General features: G+C 37.8%; 1 protein-coding gene across 6 annotated transcripts in view; it reads right to left on the bottom strand.

Moving 5' to 3' along the window:
* Positions 1 to 27,818, bottom strand: part of slc2a9l2 (solute carrier family 2 member 9, like 2) — an 88,049-nt gene that overhangs the window by 37,978 nt on the left and 22,253 nt on the right. For all 6 annotated transcript variants that reach the window (XM_039612289.1, XM_031747806.2, XM_031747807.2 and 3 more), the window contains exons 7-9: positions 17,887 to 18,019; positions 8,509 to 8,696; positions 6,391 to 6,501 (exon numbers count right to left, since the gene is read on the bottom strand). In XM_039612289.1, the coding sequence (XP_039468223.1) occupies positions 6,391 to 6,501; positions 8,509 to 8,696; positions 17,887 to 18,019 (432 nt within the window). The remainder of the gene's footprint in view (positions 1 to 6,390; positions 6,502 to 8,508; positions 8,697 to 17,886; positions 18,020 to 27,818) is intronic.

Genomic DNA, 27,818 nt, shown 5'->3' on the forward strand with positions numbered 1-27,818 from the left:
CAGCTTAACATGTTATTGTAAAAATGCTTAATGATACATTTAGATCTAGAATGAGGAGCAAAAGAGAAGAGTCCATCAGTAGCTGATGAATATTACAGAACTGACTGTAGTGACTGGAACAGATAGACGCTGATTAATTGTTAAATTGGAAATTAGGCTTTCCAGCATAAAGGCTTCAGCATGTAAGAACAGAAGGCAGCTAAAGGCAGCTTAAGGGAGCTAAAAACATGGTTTAGGTTAAAATAGATCCTTTCGTAATATTAGTGACATGTTACAAAGCCTTTTTGCCAGATCTGCAAGGAAACTTTTCTTTCTGCCCAAAAACAATTTTTCTGATATGCACGACAAGCGAGTTCCAGCTAGGTTCGTTACATTTTCTGTCATCTGGAAATAAGATCTGTTGCAATCTGTACTGCTTGAAGTTGCCCCCTCATTTATTTCATGGCTTTTTTGTATGTCCAGCTCATGTGTTTTCGGTTGGATGAGCACCTTTTCTCAATTTGTTTGTGTTTTGTCTGTTTACGTGCTTTTTTTCCTCCCTTAGCTACATTGACCTTTGTCTCTAAACTATTTCACTGTAATCTTTGGGTAGATTCTTTCCATCTTGCCATGTGCCCTGTCAGTGGAAAAATCGAGAATAAAAAGAGCTTATAGCTCAAGAAGAAAAATACTCAAATACAAGCATTCTGGTGCCTTAATGAGCTGAGGACAGAAGGATTGCATTAGCTAGTGACACTGAAAAAGGGCAACTGCTAATCAAACAGCTCTGCATAGGTCATTTGATCTAAATCATAATAGTTAGTATGTTATATGTTAGTTTCTCTTTGTCATTAATTCAGTTTAAAATGTTTTGTTTTGTGGTCACAGTGCATTGTTGTCATTTTTAACATCCCAAACTTTAGCTGGTGATTGCAAAAGATGCAATACAAGCACGGCATACAAAAAATGGAATGCCATTTATGATAAATAGCTCATTTTCATTTTAAACCTCTGTATCCTTTCCTGTGTAAAGTGAATTGTACTGCATAGGTGAAAGCAATTCAGAATGCAGTATTGTGATGTTTAACAAACCACTGAACAAATCTGATTTTTTTTCTATAAAGCAATATGAGGAACATTTCTCCTGGGTGCACTTGATGCCTGGGCTTCCCAAAACTCATTAACAGCAAACTGCAACTAATCTTTTCTTGAAGATTTTAGTGTTTACAGGCAAGGACCGGGATTTGGAGGAGATCTGTCCCAGCATGCAACGCATGCCTTTTTCATATGTAAAACTCTATGTATGAGAAATTAATTGTGTGTGGGCAGCTTTATGTAAAAGGAAAAGCTTTGTTAATGGATGAAAGTCAGAGCTACATCATGAGGTGCATTCATTTCTCATATTACGAAGCATATATTGTAAAATACAGGGATTAAATTCTAACTTTAAAATGTTTCCTACCTAAATTGAAGAAAAGGTAAGGTGTAGACCTTAATTCAAAAATCATAAATATCTGAAACTCACAAAGTTAAAATTGAAATTCATCTTTCTTAATACATGTCAACTTATTGTGAACATCCAACCAATGTTTAACACCAACAGCGATTAAAACATGTCTGTAAAGTTCTTGAGTTTGCTCCATCGGCTACTTCTATTTATTACAGAGTACAAATAAAGGCTTGTATATTTACATTTGCCTGATAGTATTGTCCATCCATCCATTTTCATAACCACTTATCCAATTCCAATGCAATTGCACACAGGTGGGCAGGAGCCTAAACCATCTGTCACAGGGCCAGAGGCAGAGAACACCCTGAACAGGTCACTAGTCTATGGCAGAGCTAACACAAATTTACCACCAATTTGGAGACACAAAATGAATGTGTGTCCAGACAGAACCCACAGAGGCACCGGGAGAACATGCAAACTCCAGACATAAAGGTCTCTGCCAGTCAGTGGGTTCAAACCCAGAACCCTCTAGATGCTAATAACTGTATCACAGTACCAACTGAAATACTTCTAAAGGTTTTACAGTTTATGACTATAACATAACATAACATAACATAACGTCTGTGGTGTAAAAAGTTGAGCTTCAGCATGAGTGAAATGTCAGCTAACGATAGTTGTGGATTCTGTCACGCCTTACCGAAAAGTCACAACTCATGACAAGTTATTTATTGGATTAATACACAGTCATAAATCTGAAGCAGATACTGGCTTCATTTGGATCATGTCTGACTACGTTGTGCATGCCACCAAAACAGCCAGATATCATTATTGTCGGCCACATAAGAAGGGTGGTGTTCAGTAAAGGCAGCTGGAGGCGAGTTAGCAGCGCCTGATGAAGAGATACTGCAGAGCTGGGGGTAAAACTGGTATCTGAAGAGTACATGCTGGTGTTTGAAGTCAGTCACCTGGCAGCTAAGTCACTCAGCGGGGTCTCCTCACTGCCGCAGATCAAAGATCATCTTTAATGTGCTCATGCTGACAGGAATCACAGAAATAGATAGCAGCCCACGCAGGGCATTAACAATCTCACAACATTAAATATGGAGAGGTGACATACTGCATTTCCCAGTGCATTTTTGCAATTAGTATTTGGTTTAAACTAAAAATGTAATGCCCTTTTGGGGCAAAGAGCTCATTCAACAAAAATTTGATTGATCACTTAGTTCATTTCTTTTGGCATTTCAAATTCATCTCAATAACAGGAAGATAACGGCAATTAGACCAATCCTTGGCCACTTCCCGTAGCTATTCCTGGGGATTCCAGGGTGTTCCCGTGCCAGAAAAGATAGACAATCACTATAATGCAAACTTGATCTGCTTTGTGGTCTCCACCCAGTTCAGCATGCCCAGAATACCTCCCTTGGAAACTCAGGTAGCGTCCTAGTCCAGTGTCTATACCACATTAGCATTCCCATTCAGTGTGAAGTAGCAGCTGTTCAGTTGTGAGCTCCATCTTTATGTATAAGCTCCTTACTCTGTCAGTGAGTCCACAGATCCCAAAAAGAAAACTCTTTTTGGGCCAACTTTATAACCTTTGGTTACTGGCCAGAAGACTGACTGATCATAGGTAAGAACAGGACCCTGCACTGGGAAACTGAGAGCATTGCTCTGTAGATCAGCTCCTACTGTTCAGGAGACAGTAATACAGCTCTTGTATCAATCATAAAAAAAACAAATATTTTTACCCTGTCATTGTGCTGTGTGTGCGAATTGGGTAACACATGGTTATGCTATCTCGATCGATAGCGTACCTTCATCATCATGAATCACTGCTACTGCAGCAAAATAGTTTTACTGTTTGGTCCTTAAACTGTTGGACAATGACACATTTTGTAATTTTGCCTCTGCACACCACCACAGTGGATTTTAAATCAAACAAACAAGATCTGATTGAAGTGCAGACCTTCAGCTTTCATTCAAGGGTTTTTAGAAAAATTTTACATTAAATGTTATATTGACTTTTATACAAAGTCACCATTTTCAGAAGTTTAAAATGAATAGGATGGCTGATGCACAAGCAGTTTCATTGCCAGGTGAAACCTATTCCCTTCCTATTTCATGACAATGGAAGCAAACATATCAGAAGTCGATTCAATGCGTTAAATATGAGGTCCAAAAAGATGCAAAGTGCAAGCGAGTCATAGAAAGCTGGTCATAGACATTATTTACACAGTTCATCATATGGAACTGATTACCTTCTCACTGCGGCTGCAGAAGGAGAAAGGAGAGAGACTTTGGGAAAGATGGGATCGTTATACGTCAAGAGACTAGAATCTGATACCTCTGTGATGCAGAGGGACAGCTGCAAATTTGTTTGAATGGAACATGCACCTGTGTAATATGTAATATATGAAAGTAAAACGAGGCGATGTGTATTTTGGACTATGTGAACATATGTGAATGTGTTGGTTTCCCTTGCCCTCTTTAGTTCTGTATGTAAAATAAGATGAAAATCAATAAAGAGAAAGTATTAAAAAATATATTAAAAAAAAAAGTGCAAGCGAGTGAGAGAGCAAAAACTTTAGGAGTGGCAAATTCAACAATCTGGTATGTTCTTAAAAAGAACGAATGCATTGGCCAGCTCAGCACAATAAAAAAGGTCTGAGAGACCAAAGATGACAAATGAAGTGCATGATGACATCATTATTTCCAAAAACAGCTAAACAAATATCAAAAGCTCCATAACTGATCAATAATGCTTCTCAGCGCAAATGAGCCAAAGCATACTGCAAAAGCAACCCAAGACATTCTCAAAGCAAAGAAATGGGATATTATTAATGGCCAAGCCAGTCATGTGATCTCATCCCAATAGAGCATCCTTTTCAGCTACTGAAGACAAACGTGAAAGAAGAGAGACCCACAAATAAGCAGAAACTGAAGGGAGCTGCATCAAAGACCTGGTAGAGCCTTTTACTTCAGGCAGTCACTGACTTTAGAGGATTTTCATCCAAGTAATTATGTTAGTTATCGTGGGAACCAAGGAGGCAAATGTAAGTCCAATACATCAAACACTGCTTTGTCTTCTCTGGAAAACATGCATCTCAAAGTTGTGAATAATATTCATACATAAAATATAATTGTATCCTACTTGACATTTCTGAGAAGTTTTACCGTAATAATTTTTTGAAGTTTAGAGTTTTTGACAAGTGTCTGTGGCTTTGACTGTTGACCTCCAAAATCTAATTAGTAAATCCTCCAGTGTGGGACAGACATACAACCTGAAAATATAATGTCTGTATACTGATGCTGCTTTACGCTAACATTTGCTGCTGACTGAAACATGTCTCCAGTGGAATGTCTGTAAGATGGTCTTAATAGTGGGTTTTATGTCTTTATGTGATCATAACTGTGATTATGCAAAGTTAATATTGCAAGTAAATCATCACATGATGTCAAATACTAACAACTCCCCAACAAGCTGCCAGGAGAGATGCTCCAACAAACTAATTACTTCATTAAGCCGTTTCCCAAACAAAGTGCTCCCTGCTCTATCATTTAGAAAGCGATTTACTGCCAGAGGAGTTAATACTAAAAAGCATGTCAAGTGAAGTGACATGGTTGAGAGCATTCCAAGTACAGCTGAGCTGCTAATATGTTAGAATATGCTAACATAGTAACAGTAAAGGATTGGGTTGATTGGGTTAAAGGACTGTGAACTACTGCATCTTTGTCTTTGCCCTTCACACTACCCTGATTTCATCCACTGAGATCATGAGTCATATTTAATCAATAAATATGACAATATTTAGTAGTTGTTCAATACACATGCATAGAACTGACTTTACACAAACACACACACACACTTTATAACATACACTTGTTTTACTGCTCGATAATACCTAATCAGCCAGTCACATGGCAGCAGCTGAATGCATTTAGGCATGTAAATGGTATCAATAGCATCAAGACATCGACTTGCTGAAGTTCAAACTGAGCATCAGAATGGAGAAGAAAGACGATTTAAGTGACTTTGAATGTGGTATGGTTGTTTGTGCCAGACAGAAGCTGCAGATCTACTGAGAATTTCCCACAAAAAAGAGAAAAATATCCAGTGGGCCTCAGTTCTCTGGTTAAAAATGTCTTATTGATGCCAGAGGTCAGAGGAGCATGGCCGGCCTGTGCTGACCTGACAGCAAAGCAACCGTAACTCAAACAACCACCTGTCACAGCCCAGTATGCAGTACAGGATCTCTGAATGCACAATACACTGAACCCTGCACCTAAAAAAGTGGCCGGTCAGAGTGTGTTTGCATGTGCAGGAATGTAAATTACAACAAAAGCATCATCCACTGCTAACAAAATAAAAGAGAACCTCTCTCACATAGCACATACCTGTGTAAACCTAGAATTGTCAAACATACCAAAGCATACAATCAAACAGAAAATGTGCCTTGTGACTGTTCATTAGCAGAGCGGGCTTCTGGGTCATGGTGTCTGGCTTAGATAAGGGTTTGAATTTTCATTACTCTTGGTTTTCCAGTTTGCAAGAATATCTTATCTTCTGTCTCCACTTCCTGTCTTTGTGTGCCTTTATAATTGTCTGCTCTTCCTAATTGTTTCCACCTGCACCTCATTAGTCCTGTGTGTGTATGCAGAGTCTCGTCCCCTCCCTCAGTTTGTATGTTGACTAACCTCAGGTCCCAGGTCATTGCTGCCAGAGTTTTGGTTTCTTTTTGGATTCGCTATCATTTTTAACAGGACTTTCTCTTTGTTCCCTGCAGGACCTTTTGTTGTTCTCTTCCGTGTGAGTTATTTCTTCTTCTTTTTGGTTGTTATATTGACCACTCAGCTTTTTTTTTGCCTGTCTGTACTTGTTTTTCATTTTTGAACTCCTAGTACTTGACAGTAAACCTCAAAAGCTGTTGCTGACTTACAGTAATAAATCAAGTAGCCATACTTACTGAGATGATGGCAGCCAGAGTCTCTATGGCACCTGTGCTCAGTGTGATGTAGGGAAGTATGCTCTCAGTAAAGCCTGCTTCACGAAGAATCCCATTGGTATAATACCAGATCTAAAAAAATTAAAACGTACCATTGGTCTTGGTTTCCACAACAACAACAACAACATACTCATTTATATATATATCTTTACACAAAATTCAGCAATCCTGTTCGCTTTAGAGCTTACACACAAATTTTATCAATGTCACTAAAGTTAGCCTATATTCTAATCACAGTTAGAACGATGAGACTGAAATTAAAGAAAATGAAATCCTGCAGCTGGACTAGACTATTTTTTGACATTCAAATGCAACCAGCCTAACACATGCACTAATATTGTTAAAAACACAAAGAAAGACATTAAAACATTTGAAAGTGTTTTACAGAAGGCTGAGTAAGTGCAAACAAACGGAAGCGAAGTGAGAAAATACAATCTAGAGTTTTAAAAACTGCCAGTTTTTTGCATTTGCATAATTTGGCTCTGAACTCTCTCCTACCACGGTCAGCACTATTTGTTCCATTGTTACACAAAGAGAATACAAAACATTAAGACGACTATCAGAAATGATGAGATTTGACAAGGTGAAAACATTGACACTGTTGTCAGCATGGCTGCAGCACTTAGGAGGTTCAGAGCAGCAAATGCGGGTTAAACGTGGATTGTATGTGAATTCTAAATGTGATTTCTAGTGTAAAGTTGTCTTTTTACCGCTCCTGAATAGCTGCTGAGATATTACCAAATTATTCTTGGACTGGAGTTTTGCTTAAACTTCATATTCATAATAGTTCATAATTTGTAAATGTTGTGCTTTTTCAGTTGCCAGTCACTGGTGTTGATGTCTGAAGTCAATTTTAAAGTAAGTTTTTCTCAGTCTGCCGTAATTAGCAGCAACTTTCCTCCAGGTGAAGGACTATTCTTGGCATTTATAAAGCCAGCTCAGAGACATACCAATCATTGACACTCGAGTGCAGTGCAGCACAGCAGGTGAAGGATGGCTAAGCATCTTAGTCTGCCAACAAAGTGCACAAAATATAGTGACTCACAGCGACTTCTCCACACCCACTGGTTCTCCTGCACAGCACTGTACATAAACCTAGAGTCACTTTAATTAGGTTAACGGTGCACAAGCGCTCTTGTTTTTTTCTCTGTATTTACACTTGAACCTTCTCTTTAAACTTTTATAACAAAATGCAGTTGAAGAACTATGTAATTAAGCAAAGGACATTTAAAACTTGATTTAAAAAGGAAAAAAATGCTTGACTTCAACAGTGATGAAACATATAAGGATCACACTTGTGAATGCACAGGCACAGACATCAGTGGGTTAAGTGGTGGAGTTGTTACCAAACCAGCAAATCAGTACAAAGCTGTGATTGATTGTCTTTTATTCTGCCCTGATGGGGGGGTCATCTCTTCCAAGATAACACTGACCCATTTTTGGACTGATGTGTTAAACAGAACTTTCTCCAATGTCATCAAAAGCCCAAGTGAGGCAGTATGTCACTTAAAGAAAGCAGTTCCATCCCTCAAATAGAAATCACGAAGCCTTTTTCTCATGCGGCACATGGTGGTCGAACACTTTACTCGTGCGTTTTCTGTTCCTTTTTTTTGTCTTTAATTTGTCATCAGTGTATACTGCGATATTCTCTAGCTCAAGCCAAAATCAGAAAACTCAGAAAACAGCATAATCGACTGGGAATGTACTCCAGAGTGCCAGAATAGAGCAGAATGACAATTTCTCCTGTTGGAGTCTCTCCAGTAGAAGAGGTAACACTTATCACCTTCCTGCCTGGGGAAGGACCAAGGCTCCAAACTTATTAACAAGGTCTAGGTGTAACTCTCAGAGTGACAGAGCATCTTTAAAGATATATTGAATGTTTGCTTTCAGAATGGTGTTGGGGTGGGGTCCTTATAATGAAATATTTACACAGAGCTTGCATTATTGATTTGGTGCATCTGAATCTATTTAAATGAATAATAAATGATCTATAAATACAGTCAAATGCACTGTGAAATAGCATAAAGGGAGCGGATTCCACTCAAAATCTGAGAAAGGTAACGTAAATCAAAAACTTACTGCATTGAGGCCACAGAGCTGATAGCAGGCCATGGTGATGATGACAGTTATGAGCTGCCAGCGAACAGCTGGGCTCTTCAGCAGCTGTAAGACAGAGACGGTGTGTAGTTTGTCCTGAGCTCGAGACTCCATGTGGACCTCTTCCAGCTCCTGGGACACATCCTTCTTTCCCAAAAACCTCTGAAAGGCTTACGCACAAACATTCACACATACAAGCGCAGCAGCGTTAAAAATATCGACAGTGCCATAACCCTCAATAACAACCATCACGCTGAGATCAAAGAACCTAACGATTTGTTCCACGGGCGAATGAGAACATATTGCTGTAAATGGAGCAGTTTGTCAAAAATGAAACTTTGAAAATGCAAAATTTCTATTGGTTTATCAACGGTACTTAGAAGTGAAGTAAACTGAGCCCCACACTTTTGTTATTAACAGGCTGCAATTCAACCCTGAAATTATGTCCAGCCTTTTGGCTCTTTGTACCAACATAATGTGGGCATGTAGAAGTGTGAGCTGTTACACTGCTTAACACTGCACCAACAAACAGCACTGAGAGCGCACACCTCCACCAAGGCAGCTCCCTCTCTGGGTACTATTCACCTTTAAAGGGAATAGCATTGTATTATGTAAACATTATGTAGGAGTAGGTAATGGGTAATAGGTATTGATTCATAGATAACAGGACATGAATAACTTTAGCCTATTATATGATATTTATTATATTATATGATATTATACTACGGTATTTCTGTATCTAGACAGCTCATTCTCTTTCACTCGACAATACTTTCTTCAAAGATATAACATTTTGAAAGAAAAGACAGATGCGAAATGCAAAAGTAAGGTCAAAGGTCAAATGTAACATTATTTGGATGCAAACTATGTGGCATTTACCCGAAAAGGTTGATTCTGTTCATCTGGACGTAGCGTTTTGAATGGGAGAAATGTTTCGTCACTCATCCAAGTGACTTCTTCAGTCTTAGCTGGCTGCAGGTTTCCCTAACCTTATAAACAGTACAGGGAACTGACCTCACAGCCCATTCAGTGGGCTGGGTTCAGCTATTATGCAAATGTACTGTTTATAAGGTGACGAAAGACGAAACGTTTCTCCCATTGAAAACGCTACGTCCAGATGAACAGAATCAACCTTTTGGGATTTACTTACCTGGATGATTGAGCATGCGTCAAGATATGTGGCATTTAGAATCTCCACATACTTGTAATATACCTAATACCTAATATACCTAAATGTCACCAATACAGTAGAATTAGAATTTTGTTGACTCATGTGACAACTTCAATTCTTCCCATAGAGAATGATAGTTGCGTCACATTTCTATGGCTTGAATCAATTGAAAACCACAGGTTGAGTAGTCAGTCAGAAGAATAACTATGTTAAAAAATATGTGGTTCTCTTTTTGCTAAAGGTACAAGCAGGTTTACATAAACTCATTTCCCTTTCTTTGCCATTAAATTATACAGCCATGGTGACAACAAAACATTTTCAATTTCCTACCATTCCTTTTAGCTCCTGTGACCAGCGTCTTCTCCATAACAATGGTGGACGGGCCTCATGGGTATGGCAGTAATTAGATTTGGAAGCTAAAATAATTAAAACTGGCCACGACAACACAAACCTATGGAGCTGTTACATTACAGGACAGAGTCCCGTGTGTCATTTTTCAGTTTTTTTAATGACCGCTCCCTGTTATGTTTATATATTGTGAAAAAAACATAACACAAAATATAATATTTGAAAAACTGACTTGGATAAGAGCATGAAGAAAATGCATTCAAGATGGAAAACATATTTCGCTCGTTTAAAATCTAAAGATTTGTTACATCTACAGGCCACATTTTCCCTGTTTAAATGCTTTTTCTGGGATACATAATTCATCAGCATAATAATGCACTCTGCTGCAATGCAGATGACCCTCTTTGTTTGTTGGCTGCGGTGATTTAAGTATCTATCACATTATTTTGACCTCTGCTGAATGTAAAATAGGTGAGATTTTCTTTTTAATTGCCACAAATAGATTTTAGAAACACATATCATCCGTGACTAGATGTCGATGTCCTATGTACTGCCTAACACGTTAATGCATTCGTTATATAATATCTATCCAATACAAGACAGATTATTTACATTTAAGTTTAATGTCTTTTCTTTGTGTCAGAATGAAGCAGAAATCACCACACCTTTTTTTATTCAAGGCGAGACGACTGCTAACTGTTTTCTGTTATTTTTAGCTCGGCCATTTGAAGGTTGTTTGAACTCATGCCTTCTTGGATGCAATAGATGGCAAAAAATAAGTGGATGGAAAGACTCTTTTCTCACTTTGAGCCCTTCTCCTGTGAAGGTTAATCCCTGGAGTTGTGTGCAGGTCAACTAGGCACAGGTTTAGGACACAGTCCACGGGAGCAAATCTCTACAGTCAAGGACTAAAAGCAGGTCATTAGGATGTGGAAATGAAATGGCACGCGGTGCAGACGCTGCCCACACAAGACGGAGTCGGCCAGTGTCACAGTAAAGGCTGGGCCATGGTTTCTGAGGCAGGAAAAAGGAAGCATTTAAAGTGAAATAAGTGTGTCTGTGCTAAACCAAATAATCAAGCAAAAGAAGGCCAGTTAGGATTTTGATACTGATTTAATAAAGAGAAAAGGGTGAGAGGGGAAAAAGAGAGAGCTCATTCTTTCCCCAAAAGTGCAGGTTGTCCCAAAAACTGTGTAATATCAGTGCAGAGTATAGACATATGAATCCCCAGTAACAAATTATTATACTACACATAGCATAATATAGTTACTTAACTGTGTCCATCAACAACATTTGCCTATCTTAGACAGCTAAACATAAAAGGTATTCCCATCAGTTTACATGGAAGCCCAAATTCTAAAATCCATTAACTACATTAGCGTGATCTCTGAAACAAAATTTAGAAAGGGAGAGAAAAGAACCAACAGGCTGAAATGATCAGTGTTATCAAACTAACTCCATGTAATTCTTGCCATATAAAAATGAGCATTAAACACCACTCGCTGCTATCTGAGTAGGTCTGACTTGATATCGATATCTGTTGGAGTAAGGTGAGTTGTTCAACAGTGTCGCTGTCCCCATGGAGCCATCCTGTGTTACTGAGAACTGCAGGGCTCCACTCTGTGTCACTGTTGTGACCAAAGACTCACAGTGCCACAAGGTGGAGGGATGTGGTGCAACAAAGGAGCTTTAAAGAACCATGATGGGCTTGTCAGTTCTGCAGTTTTACACTGACAATAAAATCGTCATGGAGACAAGTGTGAAAAGCAGAATATTTAAAGTTAGTCTCAAGGGGAATTAAAATGTTGTGTGTGTTAGGATACAGCTCCCAGAATTTAAAGGTTGATGCTGCTGTATTCTGTTTCTCTGCCTGTTGTCAACATCCATTCTCTTCCACTTATCCGATTCAGGGTCACAGGGGAGCTGGAGCCTCTCCCAGCTGTCTTAGGGCAAGTGGCAAGGTACACCCTGGACAGGTCACCAATCTGTCACAGGGCTAACACATAGAGACAGAGAACCATAAAGAATCATCATCTTTGGACTTTGGGAGGAACCCAGAGTACCTGAAGAGAACATGCATACTCGACAGACCCTGGCTGGATGGTGGAATTGACCTTACTGTGAGGCAACCATGCTAACCACTGTTCAACCATGATGCCCCTGTAGCCAAGGCGACCTTCAAAAATACTTAAAACAAGCAATGCATAGCTCACCTCTCTGTGATACCTTTAAATTGTAAATTATCTGTGTGGAAGAAGTTCTGCATGTATTGCACTGGTTGCATTTTACTTCACCAAAAAACAAACAAACACTCGTCTACGAGGCCCATCAGTTTCCCTAAAACGTCAGATATTGTAGGTTTTAGTAATATCACTCAGTAACTAAGCAGATCATTTGTAGGGGAAAGCATTGTGTGTTAAATTAAAGTATTATGCCCATGAAGGGCACTTGTAGAGACAATAAGAAAGCAGGAAGTCTTTACCCGACCATTCATCGCTTCATCAGTTATTTAATGTTAGTATGAAAAAGCTGCTTCCGGCTTCACCCTTGCCCCAAGGGGTCATGACAGCCGGTAGGGCTTGCACTAGTTGTTATGCACTAGTTGCCCTTCCTGAAAAAGCCCTAAAGAGGATTTGTGTCTCCAGCTGGGATTAAAACCAGCAACCCTTTCCTTGCCAAGCAAATGTGTTAACCACTACACCACTGGAGGCACGCTGTTTTAATCCAATTGTAATAAAAAGTGAGACAGAATTATATAAATAAAAGATTTAGAAACTTTAAATTTATAACATCATGCTTTTCTGCAGTTGGTTTCTGGACTTGTTCACCTCTCTTTTTGTCCTTTTTGTAAGTTAAAAGCAACAAAAGCACATTTCTTCGGTTCTAACTTGTTGGAAATACTCAAGGTAGGAATTTATTACACAAAGGAAGCAGCAACAAAAGACAGATGGCAAAACCAGAGCTAAACAAACAGTGTTCCATCATGAGAGGTAAACGTACTCTCCTTGAATTTTCACATAAAGTGTGCAGATAAAAGACACTGTAGAACTAGAATGTGTTTTCAAAGAAGCCCATTAGACCAACCAATTATTATTATCATTACTATTTGGTAACATGTCTATTCCTGCATAATAAATCTGTTTATTCCATTTAATTGTATTTTTTATCATTAATTTTATCATGCAACACCATCATCATAAATACTGCTTTGTCCTCTGAGACCTTCATGCACAACATGTTCAAAAGAATCAAAGACCATGTTCAATTTTACAAAGAACAAACTGTAAGCCACCAAACCTTCAGAGATTACCAATCTATAATGTATGGACGCAGGCATGAAACAGCTCAAACCACTCCAGAGACCAAATTCATTAAAGTTTTGTTTGAAATTACATTTTTCTTTATACTTAATTAACACATGCAGTGTGAGCTATGTATGCCTTTAATCCATGCTGTGCCTTTTCGTGTCACAGCATTTATATAATATTCTTTTTTTGAAGCTTGAAATATTTGTAATAGTCATGTAAACTTTTTATAATTTTGCACCTGTAACCTTTTACTATGGCCAATGTATAGGTAAGGTACAACAAAACAAATTGTTGGAAAAGGTTGTGGTTAGTGAGAATAAATTATTGTTTGAATAAGGTCTAAGGGGAAATGTTACACAACTGTGCAAAGATTGCTGCAATAAATAATATATATATTTCTCATGCTTCATAAAAAACAGCTGATTCACTGCTGTGTTTTTCTGACATTTACTGCCTTTTGCAGCTGTGCAATCGGAATACCAAAAAAGTAAAAATAGAAGGTGATTTGAAAACATTTTCAAAAGCAGAATACTAAATAGACATGAATAAAAGGTAATGAATAATTTTCACTTCCGTTTGTTTCAAATGAAACATTTCTGTGAAAATGTAGCTGCAGATTAAAGGTTAAGGGTCTACGCAGTTTCAAAACAGAGTTTTAATGGATAAAACTCTTAACTGGGACATAACATTCAAGAGCAACTTTTTATTGCCCCTATTGTGTCATAAGAGCCAAAAATTGTGCGAAAGACCATCTCCTCATTTCTTTCCTTTGTTTGAGGTCAGAAAGATGAAGATGTGCTGTGATTTTAAGTACCTCTCTGCCTCTCTGGCAGCTGCAGCTTACTGTGTTTCAAAGGCACTGAATCAGTGCCTTTGAAACAGAATTTTTTTTTTTTTAAAAAGATTGTACAAGACATTTATACCTCCAATCAATGATTTGTGAGGTATCAAAAAAAAAAAAGATTTGTAAAATATAAAAACATAATTTTAATTGAGTAACTGAGGAACTGAATTACTCAATTAAAAGAGGATGGATTTTCAGGAGAGGAATGCTCTCCCATTCTTGTGTAATATGGGATTATAGTTGCTCATTAGTCTGGGCAACTATCATCCAATAATGTCACCAATAATCAACTGGTGACATGTCTGGACTGCAGGCTAGTTCAGTGCAAAGCCATGCTGTTTGTAGTTTTACATTGTCTTGCAGAAATATGCAATATCCAGATATACATGCTATCTATGCATAGGCACTAGTGCACCCATATACCATCAGAGATGCAGGTCTTTGAACTGGCTGGACAATTTTTCTCCTCGGTAGTCCAGAGGTGTGGTGTTCATGTTTTCCAAAACCAATTTAAAATTTTGATGTGTTTAAACACAGAACAGTTTTACACTTTGCCTCAATCGAATTTAAATGAGCTTTGGCCCAGAGAAGACAGGGTGTCTGTCATGGTGTGGGGGGTTTGGTTATTTTGAGTTTTCTGGTTGTTAAGATTTTTTTTAGTTTGCCTCTCATTGTTATCCTATCCTCTTGCCCTTCAGTTTTTATTACTATTGAGGGTTGAGTTTTGTTGTTTCTATTATTGTTTCATTTTGATTGCTGTGAGAGTTGTTATTCTGTTTTCGGTTCAGTGTACTGTGCAGTGATTTTAGTGTATGTATCACTCTAGGTCCTTAGTGTTTTCTTGTTAAGTCCCTGTCTATTTGTGTTACACGTTTTACAGTTGAGTTACTTACTTACCTATTTTATTTTGTAATTCCCAGTGTAATTGCCTGTGGTTTGTATTTAGTTTTACTTCCTTTGAATCACTGGGCTTTATTAGTTTCAGTTCTTCCTTGTTCCTCTCCTGTTTCCTCTTCCCTTGATTACCCTCAGTGTCTTTGTGTGTATATGTAGTCCCAGTTTCCATTTCCCTTTTGTCAGACTGCCTGTATACACGCCCTGTTATACTGGACTCACTTCAATGGTTATTATTAAAGGAGCACTTTTGACAGGATCATGTTCATAATGTGGCTTTGTTCTTCCTGATAGAGCTTTACCCTGCTATTGTAGATGACATGGTGAACTGTGGTTACAGACATTGGTTCCTGGAAGTATTTCTGAGCCCATCACAGGATCATGCCTGTTCTTAATGCAGTGCTGCCTGAGGCCATGAAATTCACAGCTCTTCAGGTTCGTCCTTTGTGTACATCTCTCAAGTCCTGGAATCTTTTGATGATATGTACTGTAGATAATTAAATATTCAAAGTCTCCATGATTTTAAGGAATATTATTGTCAGGGGCTGAATCTTGATTTTCTTATGTTAGATTGCAATACTGTTGAGTTCTTGTGTTATTATTTAGTTAGGGTTTAGTTGAGTTTTATTCTAGCTTGTGTTTCATCCATGTCTCCATGTTTATGAGTCGTTTCCTGTCTTCTGTGTACGTCTGTCTTGTCCTCTATGTTTAACGCTTAGTTATACCCATGCTTTCGTCTCCCTTATCTGTTCCCACGTGTCTCTCCATGTGTTCTGTGTCTCCCCAGTCTGTCGTGTGTGCATGTTTCCATGTTCTATTGTCAAGCTTGTGTTCTCATCTCTACATTCAATTATGTTTCCTGTTTTACTTTGAAGAGACTCGTGTTTCCATTTTCAGTGTGTTTAGTTTTACTTCCCCTGTGGCGTCATGTTCATTCGTGTCAGCTGTGTTTCCCCAGGTGTTTCCACTTCCGTCATTACCCTTCTGTGTATTTAAGTCCTCTGTCTTCATCTGTTCAGTGTTGGTTCATCTGTTTACTTTGCGTCAAGTCACAGCAAGTTACAGAGTTTTTCTTAATGCTGTTCAGGTTCATGCTCATGTTTTGATTATTTCACGTTTACGTTTTGCATGTTCCTGTTCGGTTTCATGTTCTTGTCTCATGTCGTTGTTTTTATACTTGATCCTAGGATTTTTCCCAGTTTAGGTTAGTTTAGTTCCTCCCTTGTTTCGCCTTGCCTTGTTTTTGGTATTCAGCCTAATACAAGGCTTGTTTTTATTACACTCTTTCTTTTCTTCCGTGTCTGCTTTTGGGTCCACACTGCAAACACTTCAGCAACGGAGGCGTGACGCATTATTCTGAAACTGTTCCACAATTTATAGAAGCATTTTTTTTTGTAGACTGGTGAACATTTTACTGCCTGTCTAAGATGCTCTTTTTATACCCAGTGATGTTACTGACCTGCTCCCAGTTGATCCAGTTAGTTGCAAAACAATCCTCCATGTCTTTCCTTTTAGTACCACTTACTTTTTCCAGCATTTGTTGCTGTAAAACAAACTCAAGTCTCAAGTTTGAGATGTGTTTCTGGCATTAAATTAAAAATTAGCTAATATTTTTTGTGAAATACAAGATCTCGCTGTTAAAACATGAAAAAAATAAAATAAAATAAAATATTGGTTTACGAAATTTGCATTTCATTCTGTTTCCATTTCCATTTTACACAGCATCCCAACCTTTTTGGAATTGGTATAGTAATATAAGACTGAATATTAAAACAGATTTTAGATTTTATTGTTTTGCTCTCATTGTATTTTACGTAAAGGCCTGTATATGTTTGGTAGTTTCTTCCTCTCATCAGCATAGCAAACACATTTTTTACCAGTTTCAAACTAAAGTCAGTCTTTACATTGATTTTCTACATTAAAAAGTAAAAGCAGTACTACCAGTGTTTCCAGCAACGGGAAAACTAACAGCTGATTTTAAATACAACCAAACTACTTGGATATGATTTAGTTTGCAAAAGAAGCAACAAGTCAGTTGAAAAGGTAACTAAAAGACTTTCACACCCAGCTTTATCACTTATTATATAAGAAAAAAACAGTTATATTAATAATGGCTGCAATAAATTCCAAAGGAAGCATGTCAAAATGCTGTGAAAAAATAATAATAAAAACCAATTATGTGTAGAATTAAAACCACTGAGAGTCGCAGTTTATTTAACTCACATTACCAATGCACTTCTTTTTTGAAACTGCTTTACAATCATAAATAAAGATGTGAAGCCATCTCTGAGTCTTTCATTTAGTATTTGAAAGCTGTATTTAAGAATATATTTTTGCATTTAAAAGTGAAGAATTCAAGAATTCACTCTCTGATTTGGTTCACAGTTTTGCAAGGTCCTCTTAAAACCTTGGCCAGTATTAAAAGCTGAAGTGTTTATATAAAGCAAAACTTTGTGAAAATTGTGTAGCTAGTCTTCTGTACACTGAAATTGCTGAAAAAGCATAAAACACTCTAAAAGCCACAAATCTCACCAGTGGGAAAGCAACCATGAACCTCTGTTTCCCTAAAAAACTCTGTCTGGTCCCTGCAGATATACTCCAGTCACCTGAGTGAGATGACAAGTCTTACTTTTTCAGACATTTTTTCCAACTCTAAAAGAGTGGTAATGTGTGGTAGTTGTTGTAAAGAGCAACAGCAGGGTTTTCAAACATAATAACCACAATGAGACACCAAAGCCTCTTGTGTCAGCCGGACTGCATTTTGCAGATGTTCTTAAGTGTTGTTTATGGAATACCTTTTTCCGCTCCAGCCTCATCCCTCCTCTCCATCAGCAGGTAGCGAGGACTCTCAGGGAGGAAGGGCAGCACACACAGCTGCAGCATTGCGGGCAACGCAAGGAAGGAAAACAGGTAAATCCAGGTGGACTCCTGCAGTCAAAACATCAACAAAAGAGCTGCATCAAAGGTTCAGACACGGAACGGCTACACCATATTAAACAGCGATAAAACAGATGTATATCACAGCTGTTACAACACGTTCCACTGAATGGGTGGATGCATTGGGATTTTTTTTAAGAATTTCTGCAAGATGATGAGGCTACTATTTATATTATGTGAATATAACATCATAGGCTACTGTGCTAGCAAATACTGAGTAGATTTAGTCAAGAATGTGAGGGTTTAGTAAAGCGATGCATTCCTTCTTGCATATATTTACTTAAAGCAGAAGGGGAATCTTTATATGGGCTGAAGGCCGTCTGCTGCTCTCATTAAATGTGAAGAGCATTTCAAATGTCAAGCAATGGTAATGAATATTGTAAAGTTTCTAAAACCTAATTTAGGAAAAAGAAAAGTTACAACACTGGATAAAAACAGGATGCAGGCATTTAACTAAATATGTGCTCAGATTTAATTTGATGGCATGGACTGCAACAAAAAAAGAGAAAAAAAGAAAGAAGAAACTTGACAGGCACCTGTTACCATGGTGTTGCATCACCTCTTAACAACAGGCTGTAAGCATGTGTGAACTCAGGGGGGAAATTGCTGCAGTTATGAAGGCAAATAAAAGGTTTCACACCTCCTTTATAGGAGTTTTTGTGTCACAATATACTCAATATATTCAGTAGGTCACTTGTGTGGGCACTTTGGGCAGACCAGCTTAACACCTTGCTACAGATTCATACTGCTATAATGCATGCAGAGTGTATTTTAGTATTATATTGTTGAAATAAGAAAGACTTTTTCTTTAAAAAAAAAACAAGACTGAGTGGTTCAAACTAAGTGGTGCACTACACAACATCAAAACCTGATTTCTTAGACCGCAGACAAGATTTTTCCTTTTCATCAATCTCTGTATAAATAAACCCATAAACTTTGGTCCAAGTTAGGCACTCTATTTATGTAGATTTGGGGTTATTTTTGGCAGAGTAGTTTGTGTGTCTAGCTATAAAGTGTGTGCCTAATGCCATAAAGAGATTTCCACTAAACAATTGTATATTTTTTAACTAATCTACAGCCTCAAAGATCATTCATAACAGGTTTTTGTCCTTGTCCCATGTGGTCAGAAATCTCCTCCAGATCCTCTGAATCTTTTAATTATTTTATGTCCCGCAGATGATGAGATCTCCAAATTCTTTGTAACTTTATATTGAGCATTGTTAATCTCAAATTGTTTATCCAGTTGCACATGCAATTTTTCAAAGAGAGGTGAACTCCTGGCTTTACTTGTAAATGGCTTATCTTCTCCATAACGCTCTTTTTACATCCAGTAATGTTACTAATTCACCTCATCAGCTTTGAGTTGTGCCAGCAAGTGTGTCTCAGAATCAGAACACCTTAATAATCCCAAAGGAAATTATGTGGTTACAGTTTAAGGTCAATTATAAATATCCAGAACATTACAGAGGTGAAATATATATGATTGACATTTTACATATGTATAATGTATATGTGTGTATATGTGTGTTAAATACAGGGTTTTTATTAAAATTGAACATTTCATCCAACCAGATAACACAACATGGCAGATAAGATAACACGGTCTTTTCAGCGGCTTGCTCTTTAAAACATACTTTCATTAAAAGTACCCTTGAAAACAAAATCAAGTGATCCTTGAAGGCATCACAACAATCCGAAGTAACCGTGTAGCCTCACCACAATGGAGCGATTAAAAGTTATGTAAGTAGCAGCATGTGAAAAAGACGTAAAAAGTCACCCGCGCGTCATCACACATTGCTATTGCTTATTGCAAAGATGAGAGGATGCACAGTCTCATCTCTTTGCAGGGCTGTGCTTCCTGATGGATGTCACTTTAGCAAATGGGAGGACAGTATGTATTCGTATGCACAGACTCGGAAGGAGGTGCCATTTGGACAGAAAATGTCAGCTCTGAATTTATGTGAACTAAATCCCCAAAATACTTTCCAGTTTCCCAGAGATTAAGTTCACGCAAGAATTGGTAAAAGGTTTGTTTCATTTTTTTCTTGGTCATCTTCACCAACTGAACAAGCTGTAAACACTGACACATTATTGATATGTCAGACAAGATCGGCTTGTGTTTTTGTTATTCATAACTGACTTTTCTTCTTTTAAGTTTTGAGAGTGCTGGAAATAAAATTAAATTTGTGGGTGAAACACTGATTATTTATGAGTTTGTCTCTTAGCGACATCTTTTATATGGTATATGCAGTGATGAAATATACTGGATATACAAAAATGTTTGGTTGTGCAGCTTTAAATCTCAAATGAAGCCAGGCTGGGAGAGTGAATCACTTTGTTATCTTGGGGAACACTTAGTTGTGTTTCTCAGTGAAGCCCTTCACAGATATTTCTTGGAACATAGAAAAAATATATAAGATGTATAGTTTTTTGTCTCTGTCTCTCTGATGCTGAACAGTGGATCATCTTATCCCAGCAGGAGGTGACAGTGGCTGACTAGATTAAAGCTTTATAGCCTGCTCTCAGAGATAAAGAATCTGTGCTGCAGGCATTGATTTCTGTGATCTGTACTATAAACATCTCATGTTACCTCTGCGTAATCTTCTGGTAAGATGTAATAGAAGCTGCTTAGGCTGACTGCACTCACAAAGTGATTATTTCTATTCTAACAAGCTTGTCAAGTGTGATTCAAGGAAAAAAAAGAAGAAAAACAAACTTAATTTAATCCTGTGATGACCCCATCTGCCTACTTGTTTAGTCTGTCTTGTTATTTCTTAAAGCATCCACGATCACCCGCTCTTCTTCACCTATCTCTAGCTAACATGATCGCTTTTCTGTTTTGTCTAAATTATGAGCCAGTTCTTGATCAGAGTTTACGAGACTGGCAGCAATCAAACCTAAATGCCTAATAATCAAGTGGCACAATGCTTATTAGGTATACACACAGGAAACCATAGTTGACTTGGCAATTGTGAGACAGCTAAAGAATGATAAGTTGTGGGTTCACACTGAGGCCCTGTTCCATTAGTGTGTAATGCATTAAATGTTCTGTTTCACTCTCACACACCCAAATGCACACAAAGGTTTATCTGTGCAGTCAACAGTATGAACTAAATGCACGCCTTTCAGTGTCTAATAATTGTCATAAACAAAGGAGACAAATATTTTACTGCCTTATTACAAAGGCCGTGTAGCTTTCCCTTTCAATTATTACATGTGAGATGTTGACGGTTGTACATTCTGGGATTGAACAAATGCAAAGCATGAGACATGCCTTTGTTGTTGGGAGCTGACAGGAATGAAATGGAGAAGATTTGCAACAGCAGCATGGCTTCATGAAATGCACAGAGGACTACTACAACTACCACAGGGGTTTTGATATGAACATTATCTGAGACAGAGATAATGGAAAGTCAGGTTTACCACATCTTTGATATAGACAGTTATAAACACTAACATTATCTCTGTGTGGCTAGCCTTAATTACCTTTGCTGACCAGTGCATTCCCCAGCCAAGAGGTGAACTTGTTCTGTAGCAATCTTTTCTAATCATTTAATTGCAAATCTTTATTTTCCACAACAGGCAGTGAGATTAAGACAGTCATTCACTGTCAGTGTGGCACTCTATCATTCATAATTAACACATGAAGGATACAGTGTGCATTGCAAAACGAAAAGTTGTCACTTTGGCATCTTTATACAAGTGTTGTGTTTTCCAAAGGCAGTGGTGAAGTTGGACTTGCATAATTACCTTTAGATGGATCATAAGTCATCATTCTGGTGATGCAGAAAGGAGCTGTTTACGTTTGTGTAAATGGTTGCACTTTGATCCAAACTATATTTTTCTAAAACTTATAAAGTTGTTCGAATTAAAAAATAAACACTGAGTAAAAATTTTAATAAAAAAAACCTCAAACCTCGGTTTCCTGATGTGACATGTTTTTAAATTTCTACTTTCTAAAGTGTTTCTTGTCCAAATAGTTTCCCCGTACATGGAGCACAAACATTTATCTGGAGCCATCTTGTATCTGCATGATAAGAGGCAGATCACAACACCTCTTCCATATTTAATTCTCACAAAATGAGAGCCTACTTGGTAAAAATGTCATGGCACCAGGATCTCAGCCATTGGAATACTTTATAGATGGACATCTGCCAGGATCAGATGAAAAGCTGTTTGTGATGAAAGTCACCTTCTCTGTAAGCCTGTTTTCCCGATGGTCTGTCAGAGGAACAAATTGACCACTGGCCCTCTCTGGTGTGTGCTGTTCTTAAAATATTAAAGAAGACTTCTTCTACAAGGGAAAATGTGAAAGTGCTGGATTCACACAGGTCTTAAACTCTTACCGCATATTATATTCTTTTCTATTATTTGACAGACAGACAGATGATTCATGCGCTGTGACAATGTGGGTTCAAAAATATTAACATGGTACACGTATAAAAGCAATCAGCTTGAGAGACCTTGGGCTTTCCAACAAATGTAGACTCATGTTGCATTAACAACAAATACTTACAGAACATATTTGTTTTAATTGTTTTTTTATCCTGTTAATAAATGAATGTACGTATTCCCCATATATAACAACCAATCTACAGTCTAAGTATCTATGTGATAAAGAATGTCATGTGGAAAATTAAGTATACAGAGCTTACAATAGACAGTATCCAGGTGTTAAAAATCAAATAGAGTTGACTAATTGATCATTAGCAAGTGTGAATGGCTCTATAAAAGCAGATGTTTTGGTAACCTCAACCTAAGTGAAATGCTTTGGTGGGACCTTAAAAGAGCTGGAAATAAATGCATGCCTGCAAACCTCAATGCACTGAAGCAAAAATGTAAAGAATAGTGGGCCAAAATTCCCCCACAACAACATAAGAGACTGATAGTCATATAGAAAATGTTTACTTCAATGTACTACTGCTAAAGGTAGTTGTGCATCCTACTGAATAATGGGCTGTCGTTTTTCACACACACACTTCTTCTGAATTTTGGTTCAGTTATGCTAAATAAATAATGAAAGTGTGACACATGTTGTTGCTCATCAGAAGATTTATTTAAATTATTTTAGAACCTGTCAAGGACCAGGTGATATTTTATCATGTCCCTTTCATATGACTCTAGCTGTAGTCAAGGCAGGCTGATAGCTTCACTATCTTGCACATGCTCAGTGGATGCCTGGTTAAGATCCTGTTCCTGCTATAATGTAAAACATAAACATGCTTTTTTTAAAAAGGACAGTGGCTTAGCACGAGGGTCACAGTAAGCATCATTTTTCAAGGTTCAACAAAACAAAGAACCACACAACAAGCGACATCTTAAGACAGCCACCATGAACAGGCCTGTTTGAGCTTCATACCAAAGTCAGAATAGACTGTAGCAAGGCATTATCATTAGATTTGTCACGTATGTCTGTGATTTACTTGTGAAATGAAAAGGAAAGAAACGTGATAAGAGGGGCTATATGTCAACACAAAACTCAATTTAGAGATGTGGTCAGCAGGTCATTCTGACATGCGACAAATCAATGCTTTACAAATAAAAAAGAAATCCTTTTGTTTGCCTAAAGCTATAAAATGACACCAATATTTAATGGGAAAGTGCAAAGTAGCAGTGGAAGAAAATAGGAGACGAGGACTTCATCAAATCAAGAGTGAGTAGGTTTGCGTAAAGATATCATTGATTTTATTTTGGTTTATCTTTTTGAAACAAAGGTAAAAATGCAAAACGGTTTATAGGAGAATGAATTTGGTTAAGGAAGTTGAATACATTATTTTAATTATGTTTATCTTTTTTTCTTTTCTTTTTTTAACCAGAGCAGGAATGCATCACATATTTGCAGAGGACAACCATGCAAAAGGCAGAAGAAAGTAACAAAAAACCAATTTCATCACTACAACACTCGTGCCTTTATTCGGGATGGGCATTGGTCCACAGAAATTATGTAAAAGGAAGCTTCAGCCAAAATCCACTGGCTTGAAAATATGTTTGTCGCTCTTATATTATCGTTGTTGGAAAGATGGCTCATGCGCTGCTGGAGATGTGCATTATGCATATAGGTTTCTGAACAAAAGGATAAGCTCCAAACAAAGCAGGACGCAGATACAGTCTGGTCTTTGAAGCCTTTGAAGTACGTTATCAGACACAAACAATTACACAGACAAATCAGTGTCACTTCATATGCATTAACATCTGTTGCTGTGGTTAATGTGCTGGCACACACTTATGAATGCACACAGCATACAGGTGCTCAGCTTTTTACACTCAATTGCTTTTTCTTTGTTTCTTTTATGAGTTGATTACACACTGAAAGGCTACTGGAGGACTAGGTGTGATTTTGTGAACAGGGATCAATTTGTGAAATGTGAAATTTGGAATGGCATGTTAATGGTTCTGCAAACAATGCACCGCCTACAGAAGCTTAATGCTAAGGGCTATTGGGTGTAACTGTTTCGGACGAGCGTGACAACCACCAGCACAACATTACAGAAGACTTAAAAAAGATGGGGAGTGGGCACTTTAGATTTAGATTAAAGACATAAAGTGGATGGGTTTTTTTGGATCCATCCACTCATTATCTTCCACTTCCACTCCAGCGTCTGGGTTTTTTATATGTCACACAAACATCGTAAAGCAAAAGCTGATTTGTACCAAACTTGATTTGTAACAGCACATCCCTTTTTTTCTAACAAAAAAGTATGTTTTTATTTTAGGTTTAGTTTCTATTTAACCTCCTTTTTAGGCAGAAAAATCCCTAACATCTCTGGGCTGCACCCTAGACAGGTTGCCAGTCCATCACATGGGTAACACAGAGAAACAGAATAAATATACATCATTTTTTTTATTTATATATTTTAAAATCATAATCCAAAACTGTCTGAGCAGGCTGGTGCCAAAAAGTGTAATGTCATACTTTAAACTTGGAAAAGCAATTCTGGGAAAACATATTCCATGATTATTTCTGTTTTAATATGATGCCAAAGCAAGCAGTGATCTAATGTCAATAAATTTTGCCAGGAGTAGAGCACTTTAGATTATTGGCTTTCTGTTCATATTACACAACTGATTTTGGCTTTCAAAGCATCTGTGCCTTAGGCTAATGTCTGTTTCCAGCCCCAACAGATAAACTGAAAACCTAGCACATAAATAATCTGTCATAAAAACATTTCAGCAGCAGACCAAGTCAACATGGCTAAAGTTGTGTACAGTGGGCAGTGAGGTGAGAAAGGATAAAATGGATAATATTTCCTCAAGGGTAAACAAGGTGTGTCTGAGAACTCCTACTGATAGCCTATTGAAATAAGGGACAGATAGAACCAATCGGATAGCGTGAAGGATAAAAATGTGAGTTTGTTGCTCAAGTGGCAGAGGAAGCCATTGCTCATGGGCAAAGCGCTTTCAGCCAGCCTTAGAAAGGGAGGAGTAATAGTGTGAGCAGAGTTGGAACTTCTTCCTTCAGTGACTTCATGCTTGAATGTCAAGTCAAAATGAAATTTTCTGTTATACTGAAGCTGTAGAGCGAATAAGTCTGCCACTGAGGCTTCATCAGTACTACTGACTAATAGAACGACCTTGACATTTAAACGCTGGTGGTTAATTCTCACCTTAATGTCACATAGTTGCCAAGGTCACACACAGACGTGAGAGGCACAAAGTTAAGACATTAATTAATGTGAAGCCAAAGAAATTTCGAATAACTTCAAATACGACCCTGGTCATTTTAGGCCAGGGGTGATGCTAGAGGAGCTGTTGTGATAAGCAAATATCTGTAACCTAATTTATAAACAATGAATGCTTTCTGATTGTAAATAAAGACAGACATGAAAACTAAAGCGAGGTGGTTTTAAAAGTGGTTTTAAAAGGCTTTTTTCCTGATTGGAGACATCACTTTAATTCTTTTCGTCTTCTGATTTATGCTCTCTCTTTTTCAAAAACAAGACAATAATTCAGGTAATAAATTATAATTTCTTAATGACAAAGAAACCGCAGCTATGCACTTTGGTCATAGATAATGTCAGCTGCTCTAGAACTGTAGCAGAGCCTTTCTCGTGTAGCACAATTTGCACTTCCCTACCATTATTTTTAAGTTAACCCCAAAGCAAACACTTTAAAATAATATGCAAAGTAATAAAGGCATTAACCTCCTAAGACCAGAACTCTTTCATGGCATGCATTTTTAATTTCTCTTTGCTATTTGGGCTGATTGGGGCCTGATGAATGTAAAAACAAAGAGTTATCTTTTTACCTGATTTTGCTCTACAAGGGCCTGATATCCACATATGAGGACGTTCGTTTTAAGTTTCGATAGAACAGTGGCAGTATAATGTCCCCCTAAGTGGATATCAGGCCCTTGTAGAGCAAAATTTAGTACTGTGGTCTAGACAACCCAAAATGTGAGGTTAAAGACCACATATATGGCTAACAGCAGAAGTCAGATTCCTAAGCATACATCAGCGCCACAATTAATCGCATTTACGAAACAGAACCCCTCAAGATTATATGCACACAAAGTTTAAGGAATCTGTGTCTACAGTCTTAAGATGTTTCAGTCTTTCTGTCCTATACAATTAAGTTTTCTCCAAATAAATTTGAATGGACTAATTTGCACCTTATGGGCAGCATAGTGATGTCACAATTAGCACTGTTGCTTCACAGCATAAAGATCCTCGGTTCAAATCCACCATCTGTCTGTGGGAAGTTTGCATATTTGCCCTCTGTCTGTGTGGGTTCTCTCCAGGTTTTAAATTGCTCATAGGTGTGAATGTGAGTCTGAATGGTTGTCGCCTTCTGTGTTAGCCCTGCAACACACTGGCAACCTGTCTAGGATGTAATGTGTCTCTCGCCCTTTATTACTTGGGATAATCTCCTTGCTACATGCAGTTATAGAGAATTTTGTTTTTGCTTTCAACATTGAAATACTAGAAACTCCCCAGCAGCCAGGTTGTCTGGGTGCATTTGATCTTGGCATTGTCCAGTCTGGATGGAAAAGATTAGACTCTTTCACTGTCTTTACCCAAGCTTAAACTGATGTGCTGGTTCCTCTCAATGTGTGAACTAAACATGCCGAATATGAACAATTTGTGAGCTATCGGTGATAAAATAAAATTTTTTACTACTCATTAACTACTGTATTTTTTCAAGGTGTTTTTTCTAGTTAATATTGATAGGTTTATGTTGTAAGTCAGACATATAGTGGAACCTGTCAGGCAGGGGAGAGGAAACAAACAGGATCCAAGAAACAAAAGAATGCGCTGACAGCGAGCCTTTAGTACAGCTGATGCAAAAGATGCAAAAAATAACAAAAACCACAACATGAGGTACATGAAAATCCAAAGAGAATAAATTGGGCTGCACACACACACATACACATTGACAAAAAGGACAAAAAGCAGACGAGACTATAAATACTCAGAAGTCACTGGGGACAACGAACAGATGAGCAAGGAGACACAAGTGAAAGCAATTAACAACAGGTGAAAACAATCAGGGAATCAGAGGAGGACAGGAAGGAAGCAAACCTGACAGCAGACGTGAAAGAAAACTACGCTTCAAAGCAAAACAGGAAACAACCAAAGGAAACTAACAAACAACAACACAAAAACTTAAGATGTCAGAGACTAGGGAACACAGAGGGACAGAGGCATAAATGCAGAAATAAGGTACAATAAGACACAGCCTGAAATACTGAGGAGACTACTACTAATACTACTATTAAAGATAACAATACACCGGAAAGAAGACAAAACAAGACAAAACAGAACATGTAACTGGTTACCACATCAAAAATAAG

The sequence above is a fragment of the Oreochromis aureus genome, linkage group 5 (genome assembly GCF_013358895.1).
Source record: "Oreochromis aureus strain Israel breed Guangdong linkage group 5, ZZ_aureus, whole genome shotgun sequence".
In the NCBI taxonomy this organism is placed as follows: Eukaryota; Metazoa; Chordata; class Actinopteri; order Cichliformes; family Cichlidae; genus Oreochromis; species Oreochromis aureus.